This window comes from Phodopus roborovskii, unplaced genomic scaffold (genome assembly GCF_943737965.1).
Source record: "Phodopus roborovskii unplaced genomic scaffold, PHOROB, whole genome shotgun sequence".
Lineage (NCBI taxonomy): Eukaryota > Metazoa > Chordata > Mammalia > Rodentia > Cricetidae > Phodopus > Phodopus roborovskii.
The window spans coordinates 1,150,648-1,177,343 of NW_026126616.1; the positions used below are offsets into that span (position 1 = coordinate 1,150,648).

At 41.4% G+C, this 26,696-nt stretch overlaps 1 protein-coding gene across 6 annotated transcripts in view; it reads right to left on the bottom strand.

Annotated features, from left to right (window-relative positions):
• Ric8b (RIC8 guanine nucleotide exchange factor B) overlaps positions 1-26,696 on the bottom strand; it is a 91,325-nt gene that overhangs the window by 50,383 nt on the left and 14,246 nt on the right. For all 6 annotated transcript variants that reach the window (XM_051206255.1, XM_051206253.1, XM_051206257.1 and 3 more), the window contains 2 exons: positions 16,894-17,502; positions 6,524-6,618 (listed from right to left, as the gene is read on the bottom strand). In XM_051206255.1, coding sequence (XP_051062212.1) covers positions 6,524-6,618; positions 16,894-17,502 — 704 coding nt within the window. The remainder of the gene's footprint in view (positions 1-6,523; positions 6,619-16,893; positions 17,503-26,696) is intronic.

Genomic DNA, 26,696 nt, shown 5'->3' on the forward strand with positions numbered 1-26,696 from the left:
CAGGAAATAGGCACAGATACAGACTGCAGCAGAGTTATTCGTACCACCAAGGGTGAGGGCTTGAGGAAGTTTCTGCCTGAGTTTTCAATTACTGCTAAGTGGCTGGCAAGAACATCATCTATTCATCTACCCTCCAGTTCAACTAATTTTTGCTGTACATACTACTATATGTGTGTGGTGTATGTATACATGTATATGTACATATGTATGTATGTCCATATGCACATATGTGTACTTGCCTATTGCCTAGGTATCAGGGATATAGTAAAGGATAAGACAGGTAAGCTCTTTCACCCCCCCCCTTTTTTTTTTTTTTTTTTTTTTTTTTTGGTGTTTCGAAACAGGGTTTCTCTGCATTGCTTTGGAGCTTGTCCTGAACTCCCTCTGTAGACCAGGCTGGCCTTGAACTCACAGAAGTCCACCTGCCTCTGCCTCCCTAGTGCTGGGACTAAAGGCGTGCACCACCAACGTCTTTCATCCCTTTTTAAAAGGAAATACTTTTATTTGTGTATGTCTGTGTGTCTATCTATAGGTACGCACATGTGGGCAGGAGCCTTGGATACTTTGAAGTTGACTTAGTTACAGTTGTGAGCTGCCCAACATTGGTGCTGGGACCTGATTTTGAGCCCTCTGTAAGAGCAGTATGTGCTATCTTAACTATCTCTCTAGCCTGATCTTTTTTTTAAAGCTTATTACTTCAGGAAGGAAATAATAAACATGCAAGAAAATAAAGGAACAATATTATTTACTAAATAGCGATAAATCCCATGAAAAGATGAAGAAGATTAAACAGGACAGGATATATTTATATTTGTGTGTGTGTACACGAATCTAAATTAGGAGGCTGGAGAAGGCCTAACAGAGCAAGTTACACTTGAACTAAGTTCTAAAGAGTGAGGAGGAGTCAAGCCTCAAATACCTGGGTAAAAAGCATTCCAGCCTTGCCAGATGGTACAAATGCAAAGGCCCAAATAAGCAGACTGTGTCGAGGGAAGAAGGAGGGCAGACTATTTTGAATACAGAGCCATCTGGTTTGTAGAATTTGGTTGCTTTCAGAGGCAGGGGAAAGAGTGGCTCACTGCCATGAAAGTGTTTTGCTTGACAACAGGAAGAGAGATATTGTCAAAGGCAGAATGCTCCCTGAAGAGTGAGGCCACTGCCTCAGATCTAACTCCACGGACTCATCCAATATTACACAATGAGAGACAGTTCTCATTCAGAAGAAATTGATGTAACTGGAACATTGCCATGTGTGAATATACTGCCCAATTCATTATACAGAGTCTGTGTGACACTTAGCATAGTATTTTCCCCTGAAGTCTAGTAGTAAGGGTTGAGACAATCCAAGGCATCTATGGCTATGCCAAGAAACAGTTTGAAGGCTTTTACGACTCCCACAATCTTACCCGTCTCTCCCATGCTGCCAAGCCATCTTGCTAAGTAAAAGCATAGTATTTTAGCTGACAGGGCTATATGAGGCCTCATGCAGAGTGTAAAGGTTTGGCAGACTCAGGCACAGAGGAAGAAAGAGGGAACTGATCAGGTGACACAATTTCCCCAGATGGGGCTGCAGGTCCTAAGTGTATGCATCACAACCAAAACAAATATTTCTTGAGCCTTGTGACTGGGAGGAGCCATCTGATTTTTGAAGAACAACTATGCATGCAGTTAGGTAACTTCCCACAGGGCTGTGGAGGTTGCCTGTCTGATCTGAAGTTGTATGTGTTGAGACTCGAGATATGAGGGAGAAGGGGCTGAAATGATATATTGGGAGGCAGACAGGCAAGAAAGTAAACCTAGAAGTCTTCCAGAGAAGAGGAAAATGCCGGGTGTGGTAGTGCATGCCTTTAATACTGACACCCAGGAGGCGGACACAGGCAGATGTCTGAGTTCTGGTCTACAGAGTGAGTTCTAGTACAGCCACAGCTCCACAAAGAAACCATCTCAACAAAACAAAATAAAGCAAACAGACAACCAACACTCAAACAAAACAGAAAAACCAGTTACCAGAGGTGGGAGGTGGCCAAGAACAGACAGAGGACAGACCTGTGAGGAAGACCCTCACTTCAGACCATGACTGGTACTGGCTGGAGTCACTCTGAAAACTGCTCAGAACTATCTTGTAGTCTCTTTCTACTCTCTCCTTGAGCTGTTAATTTAACTATTCATAGGATTTGTGCCTTGACCACTCAGTCAGTACTGGTTCCATCAGGGCATGTGACATGATATCCTAAGGGCACCAGAGCAGCACTCAGCTGGACCTGGAAAACTTACTCAGAGAGGAGCTAAAGGAGCCAAGAGAGCAACGGACACCTCCCTCTCTGACGTCTCCAAAGTCAATGTCCTGTCTATACTCTCATATAAGCTTGTTTATGCCTGAAATGGTACTCATGGTGGTGTGTGTGTGAGGAGGGGTGGCTCATTTGCTCACTTCTCCACTAATTGGTGAGCCTTGGAGAATGGACTATATGCTTTGATCATTATTGAATCCTGAAGCTCAAATTAGTACTTAACACATGGCTAAGTGCTCACTAGAAAATAAATATAAACGGAAATAAAGTCAGCTCATTTTCAAATATTTAAAGTGTGATATATATATATATATGTACATATGTGTGTATATATGTATGTACACACACATACATATATATATTTAGGAAATAATATTCTTAGGAGTTGAATAGTCCAAATACAAGATAACTCCTACCAATATCACAGTGATGTTTTTTATAGAACTAGAAAAACTCATCTTTAAATGCATATGGAATGTCAAGAGACTGAACAGCCTAAACAATCTCGGAGGATGGCATTTCCTGGTTTGAAAACAATACACTACTTCCATCAGAAAAATATTCAAATGGCCTAAAGACACTCCAACCAATGAGAAAGAATACAGAGACCAGAGATACTCTCCCTCCTCCCCTCCCTCCCATGCATGCACGCACGAAGGCAGACATGTAGGTGCCAAGGCCTTTTCAGTAAGTGGTGGCTGAAGCTGGATACCCAACATGCACAACACAGCACTCATTCAGCATGGCTCAAAGACATGGACGAGCACACACTGATGCACTGGTGTGGAGAAGAAACTGGAACTGAGTGCCTCAAACAAGCTGACCTGTGCTGTGTCTGGGTCTCACCTTCCTCAGCAGCATGGCTGTCCTTGTCTATTCCCTTTCCAAAATAAATTACAGATATCCAAAGTGTGGGGGCCTAAGTATTAATGGCTAAGCTTATTAGCTGTGGGAGGGAATACTGAAAATGCTTTCAAGAAAACAGTACAGACAAAATAGAAGTAGGATATCTTTTAATACAAGGTAGATAAGACAATTAATAATCTAGCTGGTAAGGATAAACGAAAGTAAAGAAACATGAATACTACTTAGAACCTGAGCATCGGGATGGGGGTCAGGCTGCACTGCCTCTCTGAGTGAGGTCATCACACACACACATCACACCATGTCAGCTTCATTTCTCTGAAGAAAGCAATGACACTGATTTACAGAGAAACTGACCAGAAATTTGCCAGGTGCTTTCTTTTTTTCTTTTCTAAAGCATTTTTATCATTTAATATGAATGCAATTTCTGGCTTCGGGAAAAAAATTCAGAATATCAGAAACAAGTATTTTTATATGATCAAAGGATAAATACAAAACAAGTTTCTAAATGAGATATGAAAAACTCGGGAAGCAATCTACAAATGTTGAGTACTCCAGTAAAAGTCAATCTGCTTGTTACAATAATAGAAGAGACAGCAGACATGGCTACTGTAGGAGCTCACTGAGTACCAAGGCCACAAGGCCTCACACATTCTTATGTAACCCTCACATACCTACATATTACCCTACCCAAGATCACCTGACACTAGTGTTCCTTTAAAAAAACCAAAGCACTGAAAAAAGGAGTAAGAAAGGAAAAACCTTGAAAATAACTTTTAAAGAATGAAATATAACAGGGATAGAAGTGAATATGATCAAAATGCATTGTATGAAATTCTCAACAAATTAAACATATTATCTAAAAAATAAAACATGATTTTTAAATATCAGCTTATGTGCCAAGCCTGCGCCTGGCACCTGTGTAGTTTTAAACAGTACTGTGATGAGGACACTGCACAGGTGCAGATTTAACACCTCTGGAAAGAGCTCCTGACCTTGGTACAGTTCTCCGAATTTAAAAGAGGATTAGCCTGGAGCCATCACTGTCCAAACCGATACTATTAAAAGGGCACCCAAGGCCATTCGAGGTTACTGCTAAATCAGCAGCAACCTCAATCTCCAGGAAAGCCTGAGAAATGCCCATGATGCTGACTGTGGTTCCAGGACACATCTCTGTGTTCATAGTGTCACACTCCTGACCGGGACTCAACTCTGTTCAGTGTAGCTAATGCATTTTATCAAGGTAAACTTTTCACATAAAGGAAGAGACTTTAAAAGGCCACATCACCAAAGGAAGGAAGAAAGTCTGACTACTTTGTAGAATCTAACAATCCCTGCAGTTTCACTCCCTTGACACACACCGAGCACCACACTAAGATCTAAACCCTTTCTTCAGAGACCCCTGCCAGAGCATCTGGGGCCAGCACAGCAGTGCCCTCCAGATTCTCTCTCTACAGCCTGTGTGCCCCTCAGCCTGGGTTTAAAAACACACAAGAAAATCAATTCACTTCTACGTGTTTTAGCCAAAAACACTTTTAATTTTGATGCTGAACTATTAGTGCCTCTTAATTATGGGGGAAGAATCATGAAGGGTAAAAACGCTTAATGCATTTAGGATGTGACTTATTGCACATATGTGGTCACCATCTCCAAAAACTGAAGGGAATGTCTGATCTGTGGTGAGGAGCTATTTGCACAATTCTTGGAGTCAGGGATCACAGCACATAGCCCAGGCTGACTGGCCTCACTCTGGAGAAGTGCTTTTGTAGATGCACCCACCTTAGCCATCTCACACCCTACACCTTTCAGTCAGAGAAAACTTCTGAAGGGCTACAGGGTAGAGAATACATAAAAATAAGAATCTACCTATAAACCCAGCATGATGCAAAGTACACTACTCCATGTAATGAAGATAATACAGGTTTGATGGAAAAATAATACCTGAGAGTTAGTATGCATGTAATTTGTTCTATGGTTGTGTTTTCATAAAATTTTATTTAAGTTATACCTGGGAAAGTCTAAGTGCCCACAGGGTAACCCACTAGAAGCAGCTCATGCTGACTATGTATAAAGCAGAGTTGATGGCAACCTTCTTTTTGTAGCTCTCAATTATCTCACGAGGCATTTATTATTGTTGTTGTTGTTTCTTCAAGATGGGGGTTCCTTTGTGTCATGGTCCTGGCTGTCCTGGAACTTGCTGTATAGACCAGGAAAGCCTTGAACTCAAAGAGATCAGCCTACCTCTGCCTCCCATATGCAGGGACTAAAGGCGTGCGGCACCATGCCTGGCAGTCATTTGTAGTCTTCCAGAATACAGCACTAGCAGTCTTATAACGAACCTAATCTACAGCCAGTAAGAGAACTGGGAACTGTACTAACTCTCCTCTAGCTATTCTCACAGAATGGCAATTTTTATTTTTCAGTTCTGGGAACTAAACTCAGGGACTTGTGCACAGTAGATACTCTCTCTACTGAGCTGTCCACCATGAGCCCCAGAGAATGATGAACTCCAGCAATACTCCATTAATGTCTCTAACAGGCCAGTTAGATAATTAGAATTATTTTTATTTTCTATATATCTATAATTTCACTGTGTGTGCGCGTGCGCACACGCGTGTGTGAACAGTGTTGTGTGTATGAATGTGGCTGATCGCATGAGAAAGTCAGAAAACCCAGGTCTCGTTGGTCCCTGCCTTCCACCCTGATCTGATACTGGGCCTGTTCCCCTGCTGCGCACACCAGGCTGGCTAGCCCATGAGCTCTGTCTGTCTCCACCTGTCTTCCCCACAAGAGTGCTGGGATTACAAACGCTCTTGTTACAGCACCCCACTTTTGTATGAGGTCCTTATGCTCAAAGGGCAAGCATTTTCACCCACTGACCCAACCCTCTTCAGCCTCACCTAAGATATTTTAATAGAAGACACATGGTTACAGCCTTATTTTGTTGTTTTGTATTTTAATTATTACTGTATAGAGTATTCTTTTTTGTTAAATACTCTTAAAATGAAATAGTGAAGTAGTAATGATGTGGAGACCTCGGTTTTCTTATCTTTGGAAAACAAAGAAAAAAGCTATCTCAAAGGTTAACATTACCAGTCTGGGAGTATCTCTCTAAAACACTTATGGAACACAGAAACTATTCAATAACCAGGATGTTGTTGTTCTGAGGGTTACTGCTGACTACAGTTCAACAGATGTTGAACAGTCAGAGAGGACAGTATACAAATGTAACACAAAGACATGGCTCTGGCCTACTGAGTCAATATAATATTTTCACTTTGTTGTAATCATAATGAACCATCAAAATTAGACATGTGGGGAGAACAAGGGATGTGCCCCACTGCGGCATCGCCATAGCGGTCACCCACCTGTGTAGCTCTTCTGTTTTGTCTTCAGTCGGGCCTACGGTTAGTAAACAATGGCGAAGCACAGCTGCCATGACACGGAACTGGTGAGAGTCGCCCTGCGGAAAATGGAGAGGAGAGGGAGAGTTGGGGGCTGGAAGCCTTGCGGGAGTCTGGGGCAGTAACGCATCACTGTTCCCCAAACGCTCCTTTGCCATCTAGGGAGACGGCAAGATAACCGAAACTTCCAAAGGAATAAGCAAGTTGTTGCCATTCCCCCGGAATTAATAGTCATAACCACCTGCAGAAGGGTCTGATGCCAGGAGGTGCTGACCCAGCTACTGTTTTACATTTCCAAAAACTCAATTCACATAAGGACTTTTCATCTCCAGGCAGTCCAGATTCTTTTGTTCACTGTAGCATATTATTCCAGTTTACTATTTACAAAAGTTTGACTACTGGAAGCTATATTGAGACAGTTCTTTTATAACTGGCTGCCCATTCTTAATGACTGTTTCATCTCTTAGCATGCAAGAATAATGAGCACAATAACAACTTATTTTTCTGAGAAAGGATCTTGCTATGTAGCCCACACTTGTCTTTAACCTGTGGGGCTCCACCTCCTGTACTGAGCCAGCAATAGGTATATACCATCATGAACGGCCACCAATTCCATTTTTCACAATCTTTTTAATCTCTCAGGCCCACACAGTACCACAAATGATCAGAATTGTACCCCCTTACTTTTCCAATACTTACTCATTGTCAGCGAATTAGAGACAAAGAGCTAGAGAGAAGGAAACCGACAATGAGAAATAAACCAAGTTCTGAATAATTGTTTTAGCTTTGCAACCTCTGTATCTATAATGAGGTCTTGGGCCATTACAATTTCCTTTTCTTTTGGTGTACATGTGTATGTGTGTAATGTACATGCATATACATGTACATGCACATGTGCTATGTCTATGTGTGCGCACAATTGTGTGCAGAGGCCAATGGCTGATTTCAGATGTCTTCCTTTCTTGCCCTCTATTATCTTTAATGAGGCAGTCTCTCACTGAATCTCTAACTCACTTATTTGCTAGTCTAATGTGCCAGCTTGCTCCAGAGAGCCTGTCTCCACCACTGGGGCAGCAAGCCTACAGGCGGGCTGCCACACCCATCTGGCTCTCTTGATAGTTTTTATGAAGAGCAGAAATCTGGTCCTCATGCCTGCACAGCAAGCACTTCATCTGAGGAACCATTTTCTTAGCACAATTACAACGTATTCAACTACCCGCATCAAGGTCCTATATCTCTCTGGGTTTTTTGTTGTTATTTTTTGTTTGTCCAGACAGGGTTTCTCTGCAGTTTTGAAGCCTGTCCTGTCCTGGGATTAAAGGTGTGTGCCACCACTGTCTGGCATTTGTTTTTTGTTCTTTTTTTTTTTTTTAACATAATGAAGATGACACAGCAAAGCAGGGATAATTATGACAGCCTAGATACACTACAGTAAGTCTCTATCCATGTTGGTCTTTCCCCACTCTGCAACTGCAACCACAACTTTGCACCCCATTCCCTTCTTTCATAAGTAATAATTCTAAAAAGTTCTTAGTATATGATTAAGTTCATCTAAAGTAAAATACGTGTGCATTTATTAAACATAAACACACACATAATTCAGTCTTTCTAAGACTCTTTCCGCAGACTCTAACAACCAATAGGACACACTTTCATTACTCGTAATATGGCTGAAAAATACTTAAAACAGCATATCACATATAGATTTGAGACAGGGGAAGGCCTCAGTCATAGAATGGGACAGCGTTGCACTTGGAGTCTAGCAGTCATATGCCTCTGATCTTCAGTCCCTTCCCACACACTTCCACAAACATGAGGTTCTGCTGGGATTAAAGAAACGGAATGCATAGAGCACTTTAAAACTGAATGATACGAAAGTGAAGGGAGAGAAAGGGAAGGAAAGGAAATGTGGCAGCCAGTGATGAAACAAGTGGTAAAGAAACAAGGGAGCTGGCAAAGGTAAGACTGTGAAGCAAGGGCAACACAGCTGTCCCATTCAGCACCCGTCCCCAATTCCAGAGTGAAAATTCTCCCGTAAGTAGTAAGTATACTCTCTTACTTGTCCTAAAGTACATGAAACAATGAAACCTATATCAAACTAAACTATAATTAACCACTGACAAGACCTCTTATAATAAGAGGCTATATATTAAGTATATCACCTATATTTAATATACATTAAATATATATTAATAGATATTTATACCAGGTGATGGTAGCATACATTTATCTCCAGTTTTTGGGAGGCAGAGACAGGTGAATCTCTGCAAGTTTGAAGCCAGACAGTTCTTAAAAGCAAGCTCCAGCACAGCCAGGACTGCTATGCAGAGAAACTATTTCTTGAAGAGAACAATCTCTTGCTTGGCTATGAAAATTGGGTAGCACCCTGAGCTTTGCCTAAGCTCCTTATCCCCATCTCCAGATCTTGCTTTATTATGACAGGGTCTCACTATGTAAACCAGGCTGTCCTTGAACTCACACAGCTGTACTGCTCCTGCTCACTGCTAGAGATTACAGGTGTGCAGACAACATGCATCTGTGCTTCCTATTAAACCAGACAGGCCTGGAGGTAAGAAACCTTGCTCATCATGATCATGACAAGCCTCTTACAAATCTATCCATGTTGGTCTCTGTCCAAGCTGCAACTGCAAACACCACTGTCTACCCCATTTACGTTCTTTTCATACCTCTTATTCCCAAACTATACTTTCTGTCTGCAACGTCCTCTTTGCCCTGTATCTACTTAAATCTCTGTATGCCCCTGTTCACAGCAACTTCTGAACATGGGCTGTCCTGCCTCTGCTTCCTGCTGTTAATTCCTTTTTGACTTCCAAGAAGCTTCCCTCGACCCCCGTTTTTAACAGATGTTTTGTTTGAGTTTTTTAAGATTTATTTATTTATGCATATGAATACCCTTATCTTCATGTAAGCCTTTATGACAAAGAGGGCATCAGATCCCACTACAGATTGTTGTGGTAGTTGGGAATTGAACTCAGGACCTCTGTAAGAGCAGCCAGTGCTCTTAACCATTAAGCCATCTCTCCAGGCCAGGAAGCTCCTTTTTGGGGCACCTGAACTGTATCACTGTGTCTTGTTAAGGTTTCTTTTGTGGAATAATTTGTAATTTCACATATTTAACTAAATTTTCACATACTTCATTTCCTCCACTAATTATCTTCATGAAGACAGAAGGTATGTATTTAAACAGGTGAATAATAAATGCTAATCCAAGTGGTCAAGTATGACATACAGAGAGAAAACTGTCTGAATTCTAAGTGTACAGTTGAACAACTTTTCACAAAACGAGCAGCTAGTATAAGCACCATAAGACTCATGTAATGCCAACATTGAGAACCCTAAAACTCTCCTATCCCATGGACGGCATCTTCCAGAGCCCCCAACCTCCAACATCCTATTAGCAAGTTTTGTTGCCACTACACTTTGTATGGCTAGAATAAAACAGACTCCCAGTTTTCTCTGGTTGAGTCTGATCCATGCTGTATGTAGCTGGAGTGGTTGGTTCTAAGTGCTGAGCTGATCTACCCTCATCTGTCACAGCAAAAGCATGTGAGCCTGATAGACGCTCTGAGCACTCTGACGTCATGCATGACACTAAACATAGAAGACTTCCATTCCAGTGGAAAACATTTGGGGCCTTCACCAGGGACAGGAAAACAATGGGGAGGGTGCAGGGGCACCACTGGGGCTGGGCAGATGGCTGTGTGGATAAAGTGAGCTTCAGGTTCAACAAGAGACCCTGCCTCAAAAAAATAATGTGGGGAGTGACTGAGCCAGACAGCTGACACACACACGCCAGCCAACACATGCAAACACACATGCACATGCATTTTTTTCAAAACAACACTGCTATCAAGAATGCACTGGGGGAGATAGTGGGGGGTGGGGGGTGGGAGGGAGAGGGAACTGAGATTGATATGTAAAATAAGATTGTTTTAATTTAAGTGAAAAAAGGAAAAAGAATGCACTGAATATATTACATTACAATGTACCAATCCACTGTCCTCTCAATGGACACTTGGTTTCCTGTTTGGGGCATTCTGAAAACTGCTGTCACAAACACACTTGTTATATGTCATCTGGAATGTACTGGATTCATACCCAGGAGAGGGAAACTGTCTTCTGACAGTTTCTCTACAGCTGAGTGATCACTTGATGCACGTGAGGTAGTTTCTTGGTCAGTATCATGTTAAGAGGACACAGGAGGACAGTTTTCTGGTCATTTGCACAGCACTTTGGACAGTTCCTAGTCAAGCCCTTTGCCTACTTTACTGTTGAGCTGACCATGTGCACATTTCTGTAAGCATTTTCACACTGTTCAGGGTACCTATGCTGCAAATCTCTGCCCTGACATATCCCCCTCGCTAGGCCGCCAGGCTGGCTTCTGCCTCCTGAGTGCTGAAGTTCCAAGACTCTATCCCTACTGTTGGCAATACTGTCATCATTTGAACTTATTTTAATTAATATTAATTGCTCAGTTTCCCTTTATGGTTTGGTCTTTATTTTATCTTCCTCAGAAGTCTTTCCTTATTTCAGAAATGTTTGAGTCGTCTGAGATAAAGTCATGAAGATAATCTTCTATAAGCTTTAATATTTCATTTTGTATATTTAGGTCTCTCTTCTAACTCAAGTTAATTATTTGTATATTACATAAGGGATTCAAATCTATTTTCCCATGTTCTTGAACTAGTATCATTTATCCAAAAAAAAAAAAAAATCCTCCTGCTTATTCATCCAGGTATCATAACCAATCAACTGAGTGCATGTGGGGTTACCTGTACACCTTAATCTCCTCTTTCAGTCTATATCTCAACAAATATTTTTAGAGGCATGCTATTATCAGCTTTTATCCAACAAAGAAAGTAGGGTCAGAGAGATGGCTCAGCAGGTAAAAACTGTTTGTCACACAAACCTGCTAACCTAGGTTTTATCCCTGCACTAAGGCAGATGGAGGACCAACTCTACAAGGATGTCTTCTGATCGTTATATGTATATGTGGTAGAATGTATGCAACACCCCATCTCTCCCCCCCTCCCGTGTCTCTCTGTCTCTGTCTCTGTCTTCACACACACACAATGATAAATTTTAAAAATAAAACTTACTTCTAGATGTCATAGTCTACATCTTCAATCCCAGCACTTGGGAGGCAAAGGCAGGACAGCCTGGTTACACAGTAAGTTTCAGGCCAGCTAGGGCTACACAGTGAGACCTTGTTGCAAAAACATAAAATAAAATAAGTTTAGGGGCTTAAGAGATGGCTCAGTGACTCAAAGTACTTACTGCTCTTACAGAGGAGCCAGGTCAGTGACCAGCACTAACACTGGGTCACTTAACAGCCACCAGGAACTCAAGTCCCAGGAGATCAGATAGATGCTCTCTGGCCTCTGTGAGTACCTGCATATATGTGGTGTATATAAATCCATACAGGCCATACATATATGTATACATTTTTTTTAAAAATCCCTAGAAAAAAGGCTAGAATGGACACTATTTCCTACTCTTGGTTACCACTGTGTGAGTTCCCCAAGTAACTTCAGCTCTCTGATCTTCAGTGTTCTCGTATGTCCAACAGAGCTAACATTCTTATTTCACAGACACCAGGAGTAAATGCAACTTCTCTTTGTGAACCATTAGCTAAACAGCACAAGCCTCATTTACTGGCTTTATGACTCAGATTTGCTGTCTTTAGGGCATCAGTATTTCCATCTCTCCTCTTAAATAACACTACATCCCAAGGAAGAGAAGAAGGGAAGTCCTCTGGGACAAAGACAAGGGAGGAGGGTGAGGCAAGCAGGCTGGAGTGGTGACAGGGTCAAAGTGAGAGTAAAAACAGGGGAAACCGTGAGATCTCTTTACACAGCTGTCACTTCTTAATTACAGCCTATTATTTACTACTACTTTCCACCCTCATGCAAACTGTGAAGATTCCACTTTATTTACAAAAGTGTTTTTCTCGTACACTTTCATCCACAGGCTGACTTAGTTAGCCCATGCCTGAGAAAAAGCACACAGACTACATGGCATTGTTTCTGCTATGCATGGTTAAAGTGGCTCTTCACTTTCATACCGGAATCTGATTGGTGTGGTAATCAACATGGGTGATAAAGGTCCTTTAGAAATGTTTAAGGTCAGCAGGGCGCTGGTGGCGTACGCCTTTAACCCCAGCACTCAGGAGGCAGGTAATCTCTGAGTTAGAGGCCAGACTGGTCTTAAGAGAGAGTTCCCCAATAGCCAGGGCTACACAGAGAGAAACCCTGTCTGGAAAAACCAAGAAAGAAGAAAAAAGGGGGTGTTTAGGTCATGGGAGCTCTGCACCAATGAACAGGCGAATGCTGTCACCAGAGGTGTGTCCTGCAATACAGCCTGAGGGACTCCAGGTCCCTCACGCAGCCACATGCCCTTTATGCAGGCTTTTCTCTACTGCCCCATGACTCAGTATGGACAACCTCTTCAGATGTGACCTCTTCACTCAGAACTCTAGAAACATAAACTAAAGCTCTCTTACAGACAACAGTGTGCATGCCTTTCTCTAATGGTTGTTAGTGCCTTAGAGCAGGTTATGCTTACCTTGTATTTGTGCCTTGTCAAGGACCTGGCACAAACCTGCACAATATAATTAACTGTTGAAATGTTGAAGCATTTCAACAGTTAAACACCGCATAGCCTGGAGCTTCTTTTCTTTTCTTTTCTAATATCCTAGCCTTTCCCACAGTCCCTTCAAACTCTCTAGAGCAAGCCTTCTGTTCCTATGTGGTATCCTCAGCCAGTGTTTCTGGTGCTTCCTGTTACCTGCACTGTCTTCTGAGCTTCTCAATGGGCACCTAGCTGTCTGCTGACCCTCTGCTTTCTCACTGCGTGATACGTGGGAAAGAGAACTAAGTCAGGGATCCATCAACAGATATACTGGGGGAAATAAAATAGGAAAGACAGGATTATTTTAAAACTACCCTTTCTAGAACTATACTTACACTCTGCTAGAGACATCACTTCACCCTTTAAGAAAGGGAGAGGAAAGAGAGGAAGAGGGTTATAGGAGAGAGTGAGTGCAGAGTGGGAAGGGTGGAGGGAGGGGGAGGAAAGCGGAATTCACAAGTGGAGATGACAGCAGCTCTAAGGACAGGAATCTTCAGATTAACCCACTACAATGCATTTGCAGGAGGCAGGAATTTAGCACTGAGGCAGGAAGACGTGGTACAAATCCGTGAAACCTCAAGAAAAATCCAGCCGTTATTTCTGCTTTTGGTGAAATGTAAATGAAAGAAGTTATAAAAATACCTGCTGAAACAGTTAAAACCAAAGCCAAACATCGCTATTTTCCTTAACTGTTAGTATAACATAGGCATAAAAATCTTTAGTCAGAGCCAGGCAGTGGTGGTGCATGCCTTTAAACCCAGCACTCAAGAGGCAGAAGCTGGTGATCTCTGTGAGTTCGACACTCACCTGGTCTAAAAAGCTATGCAGAGAAACCTGTCTCGAAAAACAAAAAACAAAAACATCTTTAGTCAGGTGCCTAGGGTTTAAAAGAATGTAGATGGACTCACTCAGACAATACATATTTAGAAAAAAAAAAAAACTTGAACTATTGAAATCCTTTGACCTATCAATTTCAGGAATAGAGATTTCACAAGAAAATTCATTATATTCATGCTTAAATGAGAAAGCAGATTTATTAAAAGTTGATAAATATAAATACTTCTATTTTTATATTTATATTCATCAGTATTATTTATGCTCACATGTGTTTTTAAACTCACAAATATTCTTTCCTAAGATTCATCATCTTAGGTATTTCTGAGTGAGAAAGTCATTATCAAGTTTGACTTGGCTGCAGAACCTTTTAATACAAGTTTAAAGAGACGATAGCAATAGCTACTTTCCCCCAAAGGTTTATAAAATTTTAAAGGCTCCTTTTTTCTTTTTAAAATTCCTCTTTTCAGCGTAGAGAGGAGGAGCCTAGGAGACTCACCCCCAGAGGCTACTCCTAGGTACCTCTGTGCCAGAAGGAACACATTTGGAAAGATTTTTCTTAAAAACGATTTATTCTGGCAAGTTGGAGACTCAAATCTGGACCTCACAAATGCTAGGAGGTGTTCTTCAGTCACAGCCTTAGCCCTGAAAACCACTGCTCTCCAAGAACAGCGTGGGGACAGACATAGAGTAGAAGATGACTGCATTTTGTAAAGATGCTTCTTTCTATTCACACCATGCAATAAAGAATGGCTGCCAAGAGCAAGCAGCACTCTTCTGAGCGCTGAGTCTGCAGGCAGTTTGTAGTTTTGTCCCTTATGTGGTTTTTTCTATGTGACTACATTAATTTCCTAAGAAGAAAAATATTACTTATTTTAAAACGGATTCTTCAGTAGCTTTTTCATATTGCTTTACTTTGGGTGGTATTAAAGCATTAACCATTCCACTGACTCACTCAATTGAAGTAAATATCCTTGGTCTGATAAAAACAGAAGACTCGGGATTCCAGGGAAGTGGGCTCTCCTACCCAGTCTGTACTGGAGCTGAGTTGTGAGTGCCCCCAGAAAAAGGCACTCTGTGCTTTGGTCCTGTGTCTTATAAATGGGCTGCAACTCTAGGAAACCTCTGCCCCTGCACTCTGCAGGCGGCTGGTTCACAAGTGCTCAGTCAGGGCACTTCCCCCCTAACACTAAACACAACCATGTGATGACTTAATACCTGGTTCTGTGTACAAAACCAAAGTTTCATGAAGGCAGACAATGCTTAGCATTTGCCAGTGCATTCTACAATGCCTGGGACAATGTCTAGCAATTGTTTATAAATGTCTGTTGAGCGACTGTTGAATACAGAGCCACATTAGGACACCCTGTTATAAGTAGGTTGTCAGAGATCCTATTTTCAGTCTGTTTATATCTCTGAAAACTTCAGTATTGGTCTAGTGTCACATTCATGACACATATAAACCAACAGTCTCAGAGGCGCTTTTACAACTCAATGGAGATCTTAAAAACACCAAAACAAGTGTAAGAAAAATAAGCACAGAAGGCACCATATAAGCAGAGACATAACATTTTAAATACTTCCAAATATTTGGTTTCAGAGCATAAATGGAGCATGTGGGCTTTGCACATCTTTCCCTGCCAAGTCTCAGAAAGCTGACTACACTGCAGCCATCTGAAACAGCTGCTAGCACTCATCTTCAAATATTTGCTTTCAAATATAGATTGTGCTGTACAGCTCAGATGCCTGTGCGTTCCCACTATACCTGAGCTGAGATAACCCTTCTCCAGTAGGCTACTGCCAAAAACTTGGGTGACAATTACTTCAAATAGACAGGGCAAAAGGTTAACCTCAAAGGCAGGAGCTGAACTGCCCTGGTTTTTTAAAGTTAATGAAAAAGAAAATGGGAAATGCTTGGGTTCTTGATGAATGATAACGTCCCCTTCACTTAAAACTATGGGCTTCCTCAAACTAAATTTCATGTTTAACAGCACATTTTTCTTGCGGCAACTCAAATATAAACTATCAAATCCACCTCACTTGGGGTTGCTGGAAGGTCCAGGCCACAGAGAGAAATCTTAAGCTAGAAAGTAGGTAGTTTAAAACAACACTGGCCCCTATGTGGTGTGACTAGCCTGTTTCCTAGGGTCATACGTATCCATAAATATCTGACTGGGTTTAGACTTCTTAGGGCTTCACAGCACTACAAAGCAACACCTTGGAGTCTGTAAGGACAGTGTATTCCATGATTTTTACCCTTTTCCACAGACATCAGCTTTGGTTGGCCAAGTTCAACTGACTAGGTTTATCTTAACTTTTAAGATGGCAGTCAATACAAGTACCTATCATTAGCCTACTGTTTCTCTCCGGTCTATTATTCAAACCACGTTCTCGAAGGGCACTCAAAAAAGATAAATGATTATACAACTCAGAATATTCTACCTGCCATCCTACAACACGGCAGCTCTTCTTTATCCTACTCTTATTTATTTTATGCAAATGGGTGTTTTGCTTGCATGTGGGTCTGCACCACATGTATGCCTGCTGGCCACAGAGGCCACAAGAGAGCATCAAATCCCCTGAAACAGGAGTTACAGATGGTTCTGAGTCAGCATGTGGGTGCTGGGAACAGAGCCTGGTCCTCTGGAAGAGCAGCTAGTGTTCTTAACCCCTGAGCTATCTCTCCAGCCCTTGAAAGAATACAACTTAAAAAACACCTTACAGTTTAGAGAACCCACTAATGAAGGAAACTGGGATGTTTTTCACTTCCCAACTTAGCATTTCTCTTTTGTGTGTAGCAACTCAGATACTTAATTCCAGACAGACATGTGTACTCTTCCCAACCTTACCTCTTTATGCACCTTCCAACTGTCTACCGTCACATTGAAGAGAGCTTTGAGGGCCTCAATGGCACAGTCTGTCTCCTGAGGTGAAAGAGGAGGTCCATTATGGTCTATGGCCGATTCATACTCATCGGTCCACTTGATGCTAAAGGCACTTTCCAAGATCTGGGTTAGCAGCGGTAGTCCCTGGAGCTCATAGCGCAATTGTGACCTGATGTCAGTGTGCAAAAGTGACAAGAGGAAGAGCAAGCGCAAGTCAAAGCACTTTATGTCGTTGATAAACTTTCGGTCCTTGCACTTTCTTAGGAGGTTACAGAGCTTTGCAGCGAGATTCAGTTCCAGGCTGAGCTGCTGGGCCATCTGACTGTTGAACACGATGTTACACAGACACTTTAACGACTCTACAATAACAGGGAACTCTGACACCTTCTCCAAAGAATCATCCGACTCGTGCAGCTTGGCTAGTCTCAGCAGTATTTGCATATTTTCCTTAGTTGTTACAGGAACTAAAATCTTTTTGTCTCTGGAGAGAATGCGGAGTACTTCCAGGCAGGACACTTGACATGTTGTTGGGACATCCTTTACAAGGACTTTAAATATGCCTTCACAGAGTTTCTAAAAAACAAGAGCAAGGATGCAAAAGTAATTATTTGGCTGAAACTATTTCAAACAGAATGTTTTCTGCCAGTGTAGGCTAAAGACCTGGCTGTAAGCGGACTTTAATTTTTATATAAATCACAAAAACATCAGAGCCAGACAACAGCTTCTGCTTGGTACACATCCCCCACTTCTTCTATAGATATGGGAACTGAGGACCAGAGGGAGGGAGAGGAACTTGCACTGGGCACTGGATCGGTGCACAGAAAGAGCTGGAGGATGCAGTCACTGTCCTTCTTGGTCCAATCATTTTTTTTTTCCTCTTAAAACCACATATTTTATCTCAGATCATCAGAATAAAGTATCTTCCATAGCTTTAATCTTAACAGGGCAAAGGGGAATCAGGGCTAAAGCTGGAGAAGAGATTCATAGCTGTGTGTGGATGCCATGGAGGCAAGAGGAGGGCACTGGCTCTCTTGCAGCTAGAGTTACAAGCAGTTGTGAGCTGCCAGGCGTGGGTGATGGGACCAAACCAGGTCCTCTGGAAGAGCAGCAAGTGCTCCTGACAGCTTAACTCTCTCTCCAGCTCTTATCTTGTGTTTCAAAAGTATCTATACTGTCAAATTTAGTGACACTACCTCAAAATTCAATGTTAGCTTTCTTCCTAAACTGCATGTCTGCATCTCTCAAACTTAATCTCATATATAGACCAAGCAACTGATATCATTCCATTAAGACATTTTTATATATTCCATTATTTTTAAAAGTAACAGATATAGCCAATAAGATTTTTAATTTTTTTTTAAATTTTATTTTATGTGCATTAGTGTTTTGCCATGGGTTTCAGGTCCCCTGGAACTAGATTACAGACAAGTTGTAAGCTGTTCTGTGGATATTGGGAATTGAACCTAGGCCCTCTAGAATAACAGTCAGTGCTCTTAACTGCTAAGCCATCTTTCCAGCCCCAATAAGATTTTTAAAATAAAGGTTCTATTAGCCTATCATTAGACTTTAACTCTTCAAAAAGAAGCTACCTGGGGTCAAACATGATTTTGCTAAGACTCCCAGGTCACAGGCAATTTCCTGATACAGGCTATGCACACAACTAATAGAAGTATGAATTCTAATGTAAATATATTCTAAATAAAGGTAACAGTGAGCTTTACTTGACATGCTGAAAAAAAAAAAAATACCATACCCATGTCAACTCAACCTGCTGTATCTGATCTATATCCATATCAACTCAACCTGCCTCATTTGGTACAAGGCTTCCTTTTAAAGTCTTAACGTCACTGCTAAGGCTGTATTTTAAATAAGTGGCATCTAGAGCTAGAGTTAAGTATGGCAGTCATTAAAATTATATAGGGCAGAAAAATGCTTCTATTTCAGATCTGTCAAATTGAAAACAAACACATATATTGGGCATGCTATTTCTCACATGGTACAATCCTGGAGTAAAATCAAACAATCTTTACCACCACACAATTTTTTTCAAGAAAGAAATCATCTATCTTTCTGTATAAGAAACCTAGAATACAGGACTAGAGAGATGGCTCAGTCATTAAGAGCACTTGCTGCTCTTCCAGAGGCCCTGGTTTTGATTCCTGGTACCCACATGAAGGCTCAAAATCATCAGTAACTCGTTTCCAGGGATGTAACTCCAACTTCGGGCCTCAATGGGCATTGCACACACATAGTACAGGCATACATAACAACAAAACACCTATACACATAATTTTAAAGAAGAGTATGAAAATAACTATGGATTTAAATAAATATAAAATGTAACATGTGAATATGTTATAGTACACAGGTATCTTTACCTTCTAACCCCAAAACAAAAACAATAAAAATCTACACAGTCCCTTTCTTCTTCAGCCACAAGAGGAAGTTAGCATGAAAATGAATTAGAATAGCCCAAGCTACAAAAAGACAAAAGGACTAGGAAACTGAGGCCTATGAAAAAAGGGCAAGAAGTCAGAGATGCCTACAGAGTTTATACTTTACACCTAAAAGTTTGCACAAGTCACCCAGCAGCTAAAGACATGAATTTCTGTTCTCTAGCAGTTGTCAATCCTCATTTCTCCTGACCATGTCATTTCTGGTGACCAACACACCTCATAAAATGAAAGTTAAGACAGTTTTTTTACTATTGAAAAGTAATACCACTTTTTAGATATCAACTTGTTTTCCAAAAATACAAGTACTTAAGAACACATAGGACTGGAAAGGTAGCTAGCTCGTTTTCCCAACTGCCACAGGGTCCTTATAAAAAACACAATTTTAAAAAAGGATTTTATTTTATTTCATGTGTAAAAGTATCTTGCCTACATGTATGTGTATGTACCACATACATGCTTGGTACCCTCAGGGGCCAGAAAAGAGCATTAGATACCCTAGAAATGGAGTTACAGACAGTGATGAACTATCGATGTGGGCACTAGGAACTGAACTTGGGTCCGCTAGAAGAAAAGCACTCTTGACTGCTGAGCCATCTCTCCAGGCCTTCATAAATATAACTTTTATGGAACACACTGAATGTAATTCCTGTTGTCACTGCAACTTTAACATGAAATGCAGCTGATCCAGAAAAATCAGTGGATTCCCAGCTTAGGAATGGCAGGGTTTCCTTATGCATCTGTAGAACTAAGGTCAGCTTTGGCTTCAGCTGTGAAACAAGCAAGATAAGCTATGAAGCAAACATGAGCATTCAAATGATCTCCTATCACCTATACACTCTTAGGATGTGTCTTCTAAAACTATTTTAAAAGCAAATTGCAAGTTTTGAACATAAAGAAAATACCTTTGTTTAAAGACATGGCATCACCATCTACATGTAATCCCAAAAGAGGCTTTCAGGAAATACCATGCTGGTTGGGTACTTGCCCATTCATAGCCTGTTTGTTACTAGACCATAGAAAGATGAGGACAGAACCTGAGACAGGTTATTGTTGCTGGGACAACTAAGTGTATGGTTATTTCTTTTAGTGGTTAATTTCAACTGTATTTCACAAAAGTACTATGCTCCAGCATTTAGGACACAATGAATACAATTCACCTGTGAGGCACGGTTACAGATAAGCATCTTGTTTTTGCTAAGTTGTCTATAACAAGGAACTAAAAGTAACTGGAATCCAGAGACGAAAACAGACAAAGAATCGTAAGCATGCTGATCCAGGGTTTCATCACTAGGCTGAGGGAGACATGGAGAGTTGCCCACCAGTGAATCTACCTTCCCTCTTAGGTAGTAGCACAGCAGCAGTGACCAACCCATGGCTGCTTGGCTACATGGCTTCTGTCAGCTATTCAGAGACAGTGCCAATGAGCTCCTGCCAATGCAGGGTCATCATGCCCTGTCTAAGATGGTGGCTTCAGCTTTCTCTTTCTTGTTCCTGTCTCCAGCACAACATAGGAATGGCAGTCCAGTCTAGGTGTGAAGTTTGACAATGGTAAAAGTCTTAGGAACTCAGAGCCAAGTGGGGAGGTACAAGAAGATACAAGCAATATTAATGTGGTCAGTATTTCTCATAGATCAATACCACAAGTTTCCTGTAGTGCTGACAATTTGGATTAGAAAAGTCTTTGTTTGGAAGGTTGTTTTGTGTTTTAGGACATTTGTGGGAATTTTAAGTTTCTACCAGCACTGCCACCAAGTCATCACAATAAAAACATCTATGGGAATTGTCAAGTGTCCTGAAGAACACAAATCAGCCCCTTCACTGGCAACACTGAGCAACCACCTAGCATACATTTTGAGAATGTGGGATTTTCAAGGTACTGTGGGAGGGGGTGGACAAAGGTGTAATTCTGATGCTGAGTAGATCACAGGCTAATGGAGAAAGCAGAAATAAGCATAAACAGCTAAAATATAACGAAGCATTATAACGGAAGGAGGCAGGGTGCTTTGCTAAGGAACTGGAGGAACATCAGCGTGGGTGATACTTAAGGCTAGTTGAGAATGTGAGAAACTGTTAACCACAGAGTGGAGAGCACAGGTGAGCCAGGGATGTTTGCAGTATTGAAAGCCTATGTATGCAGTGAGACTAGCAGCAAGCTGCTGGGAGATGAAACTCTGAGTAGGAAACCGGACGTGCGGAGCCCCACAGCTCACCTGCTGTGAAAAGTCACTCAAGAATTTATGCAAAGAAGAGCTAAACCCAGTGAAAATGTTAAAACCAAAACGACCTGGCTGCTGTCTGCAGAGAAGCAAGGGGTAGAGCAAATGCAGCTTCAGTTGTAGTCAGCAGGGGACGGAAAGCACTTGCAGTCTGTGAGAAAATTCCTGGCTTCTCCAACACACTTACAAAGCAGGGATGACTCAGGAAAGCACAGGCTTAGAGAACCCTGTAAGGTCACTACATTTGATATACTTACAAAAATGTCAGAGGAAGCTGGATGTATATGGCAGAGCCATAAGCAGCTGTGGAAGCAATGCTTTCTGTATGAGTAGGAACACTTCATTTGTGACTGGATTAGACTGCATAGAGAAAACAGAAAGAAAAGGTACAAGAGCCCTGGAAAATGCCAACACCATGACTAGTTTTTAAGAGGAAATTTAAAGTGTGGGTGTTCTGGGAAACTGAAGAAAGCATTTTATGGATGAAATGCTTGGGTGTTTCAAATGCAGACAAAAGATCAAGTAGGACCTGGCAATACTGGACCACAAAGTACCTTGATACAGACCTTTCTAAATTGTACTTGGAGCAGGGAAAGTGGACAGTGGGGACCTCTCAAGACACAGAAAAGAAACATGGAGGTATGCAGAGGGACCGTCTGGTGGAGAGATGCTGTCTTCCTTTCTTTCTGTAAAGAGGAGACAGACCAGGCTGTTGATGAGAGAGAGGATGCAGAGTCTGGATGCAGAGAGAGGAGAGGAACTTACAGTGAGTGCTAAGCAGGAGAATGGTTATTACACTTGTACCTCGGGAACAACCGACACTGACTTAATGTGGAAAACACATAAGCAACAACAACAAAAGAGAGGCAGGACCAGGTTATGAAGGGGCCCCGTGAGAAATGACAGAGGTCTGAACTGAGACCGTGGAGGGGAAACTGTAGAACTGGGTGATTTGAAAGGGGAGAAGAAAGGGAAGCCAAAGACCTCCCTGGTGTCCAACTGGAAAACTCAGTCAGCAGTACTCACTGAGCGAGGGACTTTCTTCTGAAGTTGGCAGCAAGACGACCTGTCACAGTTCCACAGTGGTCATGCCAAATAAGACACATGCAAGCTCAATGGCTAGACGGAGCTCAGAGTCCCTATAAGTGACCTTCAGAGTCACAATTCCCTTGGTGCAGACACAGTAACTCCTTAACACCCGATTTCCATTTTTTAATCTCCCATATTTAGAGTCCTCACAGCTGCATCTTGCTAAATTATTCCTATCTTCAAAATAATGCCATCTTTTTCACCATCCCAAAGCAGGACGTAATCTCTTATAGCTTTAAGTCCAGAGTACTTCATCTCTGCTCTCAGAACTGAACACTTGTGACCTTGAACTGTATTTGTTGAGAGACATCTCTCTTATCAACTTGGAAGGAGGCAAGCTGTGATGTATTTCTGCTCTCCCCTAGGTATGTCTGAAACACTGACTATCTGCAAATACACGTGCAAAGCATGCTACTATTCAAGCACTGCGAGCTACAGAATATTTAACAGGTTGCTAAAGCTCTGGGTGTCACTCCCAGCTTCATGACTTCAGATGAAATGGCAAGCTTCTCCAACTTCCTCATCTGTCAAGAGTACCTATTTTGTGGGTTGTTGGGAGAATTAAAGGGGATGATATGTATGTGATACTTGTCATATGTGAGAAATAAAGGTAAATGGGCATTCTTAACATTAAACATTACTCTGCATTAAATTAGGCCAGTGAGGAAAATGGTGACTGTGGTTTTTTCCCCTCCTTAAACAGACCTGAGTCCTTAAACACAGTTCTAAATGTTCATCTTTTTTTAAAAGCATTTTGTTCTTCTGTTGTAGAGGTATTGAAATAAGCTCCATTTACAGCCTGCCACTTTCTCTTCAATGAACATGGACTTGCCCTGCTATTTTCCCATCCTGCCTACCATGCTACTTCATCTGCACTCACTGAAATCAACCAGCAACTCTGAGTGACGGGACAGGGTTCCAACCTTAAAATGGACTCTGTACATTCACCTGGGGATGAGGCCCGTGCCACAGTCCTGGTGCTTCCCCTGGACCATGGTGATACTAAACTGCTGGGATGCATTATAAATTACAGCACAAAAGTCACAGGGATTTTTAAATTTTTAAAGAGAGATGTCCAAGGAATTTTTATAGTCAAACCAAACTCCCTTGGATGATGTCAAGGTTATGCCCATACTCTCCACCAGACGTCAGTGGATACATATTCCACAGGGATCTAATTTTAGTTTTTAACCAGAACTGAAGGTCAAGTCACCTGAACCTGATAGTTATAAACCTTTGCCCTTTGTATACAGCAAATAAGCATAAACAAGAAAGAAGGAGAAACAGACATGATGGGCAGGAGGGAAGGGGGAGGGAGGGAAGGGAGAAGAGAAAGAAGAGGAAGGGAGGGAGGCAGGGAGGGAGAGGGAGGAATGGAGAGACAGAAGGAGGGAGGGAGAGAGGGAGGAGGTAGGGATGGAGGGAAGGCAAGTTACCACACCAGTAGTAGGAAATAAGTTAGTAATTGATTGTCCGTTCTATAAGATAACTATTCAAAAATTGTATTTTAAAAATACTGAATAGTTAGTGAATTACTGCTAGAATAGTAAAACATGCTTTTAATAATGGCCATAGAAAAGAATATTTTTATTTTAAAAAAAGCCAAACAATTTTTCTAAATGAATACTCACTCATCTTAGTCCATGCTTATTTACATCAATGTTTTATTTATTTATTGAACAGATACAGTCTCTGTGGATGAAGTTTTATTTCACTCTTAAATTCTATCTCCCTTCCCTTCTTGGATGTGATCATTTCTCAGCACTACAGACAGACCCACTGGCTAGGTAAGACTGAGAAGAGCTGTGAGGAACAATCATTAAATTGATTTGGTTCAAGTTTCTCTGCTAATTAGCAATCCTGAGGATGACAGTAATTAGAATCACTGGCCATGTCTAGTCCCTGTGAGTTCTATCAAGTACTGACATATAAGCATTCCACTTTCCCTGACATGTGAGCAGTTCTGAGAAATGAAGTACTGAAAAGAGCCTTACACTTTTAACAACAGCAACAAAATTCTAACATATCTGGAAAAACTCTGCAACACACCTAAATTCTAGAGGTCAAGTCCTCCAGTTATCTACCCAGCCCCTCATGGCAAGCATGTCCTCTTGTGTCCTTCAATGCTGGCAATCGGCTCAGTGGTCTGTCTACACTCCACAGCCAACCTCGAAGCCTGGACACCACCTAAGTCAGAGAGGTTATAAGCCACATGATGGTGTGACAGCCTGACATGGTGTGACACAGGGCTACGGACCAGGCTGCTGAGGCCACTTCCGGCCTACCACTTCACTAGTTCAGAGCATTTTCTCTGTATGCTTGGTTTCCTCTCCTGTAAAACAAAAACCACTGTAGTACAGACTTTAAAGCTTTGTTGCGAGGCTTAAATGTGCACACAGACAGATGGGGCTTCGAAGGCGAAAGGCACATTATTACTTTAGTAATACTTGTTTTCATGTCATTTTTATTGAGATATAATTCACATGAAGGCCATCCTGTCAAAGTATACTGTCCATTTTTTTAGAGTACATATTCACACTTGTGCTGCCATCATTGCTATCTAATTTTAGAATATTTTCATCTCTCCCAAAAGAAACTCAATACCCATTAGCAGTAAATCCCAGCTCCTTTCCTGGTTCTAGGTCCCTGGCAACCAGTAATCTATTTTTTGTCACTAAAGATCTGTTATCCAAGACGTTTCACACTAACAGAAATCCCACATCTGTCTGGCCTCCTTCACAAAGCACACTTTCAAAGTCCATTCACCATTAGCATGCACTAGTTACTTTACCTCTTTTTTTTTTAACTGAATAATATTCTGTTGCAGGAATATACCATATTTTGTTCATCACTGACATGCTGATGGACATCTGGGTTGTTTCTATTGTTTGATTATTAAGCAACAAACCTGTGTGTGTGTAGTTTTGTGTGGGCTATGTCCACATTTCTTTTTGTAACACACTCATAAGAGCCACTCTAGATGCCTGGGGTATAACAGGTATATTAGATGGTAACTGGTTTAATTTTGTGAGTAACTGCCAGATTATTTTCCACACTGGCTGTACCACTTCCTACAAGTAGTGTGTGAAGGAATGGGTATTTTGGCATTCTTAGCAATACTTGTTATTATCTCTTTTTCTAGCCAGTAGAGGCAAGTTGGGTTTTATGGAGGTTTTGATTTACCTTTATCTGATAACTAATGATGTCAATTTTTTATTTTGGAAACCTAGCTCTTCAATTCTTTGTTCATTTTAAATTCAGTTGTCTTCTGATTAAGAAAGGTTCCTAGGGCTGGAGGGATGGCTCAGCTGCTTATGACTACCTGTAACTAGATTCAGAGTATTCAACGCCCTCTTCTGATCTCAATAAGCACCAAGCATGCAGATGGGACACAAACACACTTACAGGCAAAACACACATACACATAAAGGATTTAAAGAGTTCCTCATATATTTTAAGTGAAATTTTTAACAGATAAATGATTTTCCAGTATTTTCTCTAATTTTGCAGGTTATCTTTTTTTGTTTGTTTTTCTTCCTGGTAGTATTTTTTTTTTAAAGAATAGATGTTTTTAATTTCCACAATGTCCAGTTTGCCTGTTTTTGTTTATGCTTTTGGTATCATCTGAAAGCATGGAGATTTCTGGTTTTCCCAGTAAGTTTTACATCTTTATCTCTTAGATCCATTTTCATTTTTTTTAATTTTTATTTATTTTTATTTTATGTGCACTGGTGTTTTGCCTGCATGTATCCTGTGTGAATATGTCAGATCCCCTGGAACTGGAGGTACAAACAGTTGTGAGCTGTCAGATGGGTACTGAGAATTGAACCCAGATCCTCAGGAAGAGCAGCCAGTGCCCCTAAGAGCCAAGCTCTCTCCCGCCCCCAACTGCATCTCTGAATGAGATGTGGGTTCCTTTGTAACAGTCACAGCCATTTTCACACTGGTTCCCAGTCCTGTTTGTTTTCATTTCACAACTGTCGACTTCTAACTAGAAGCCACCTAC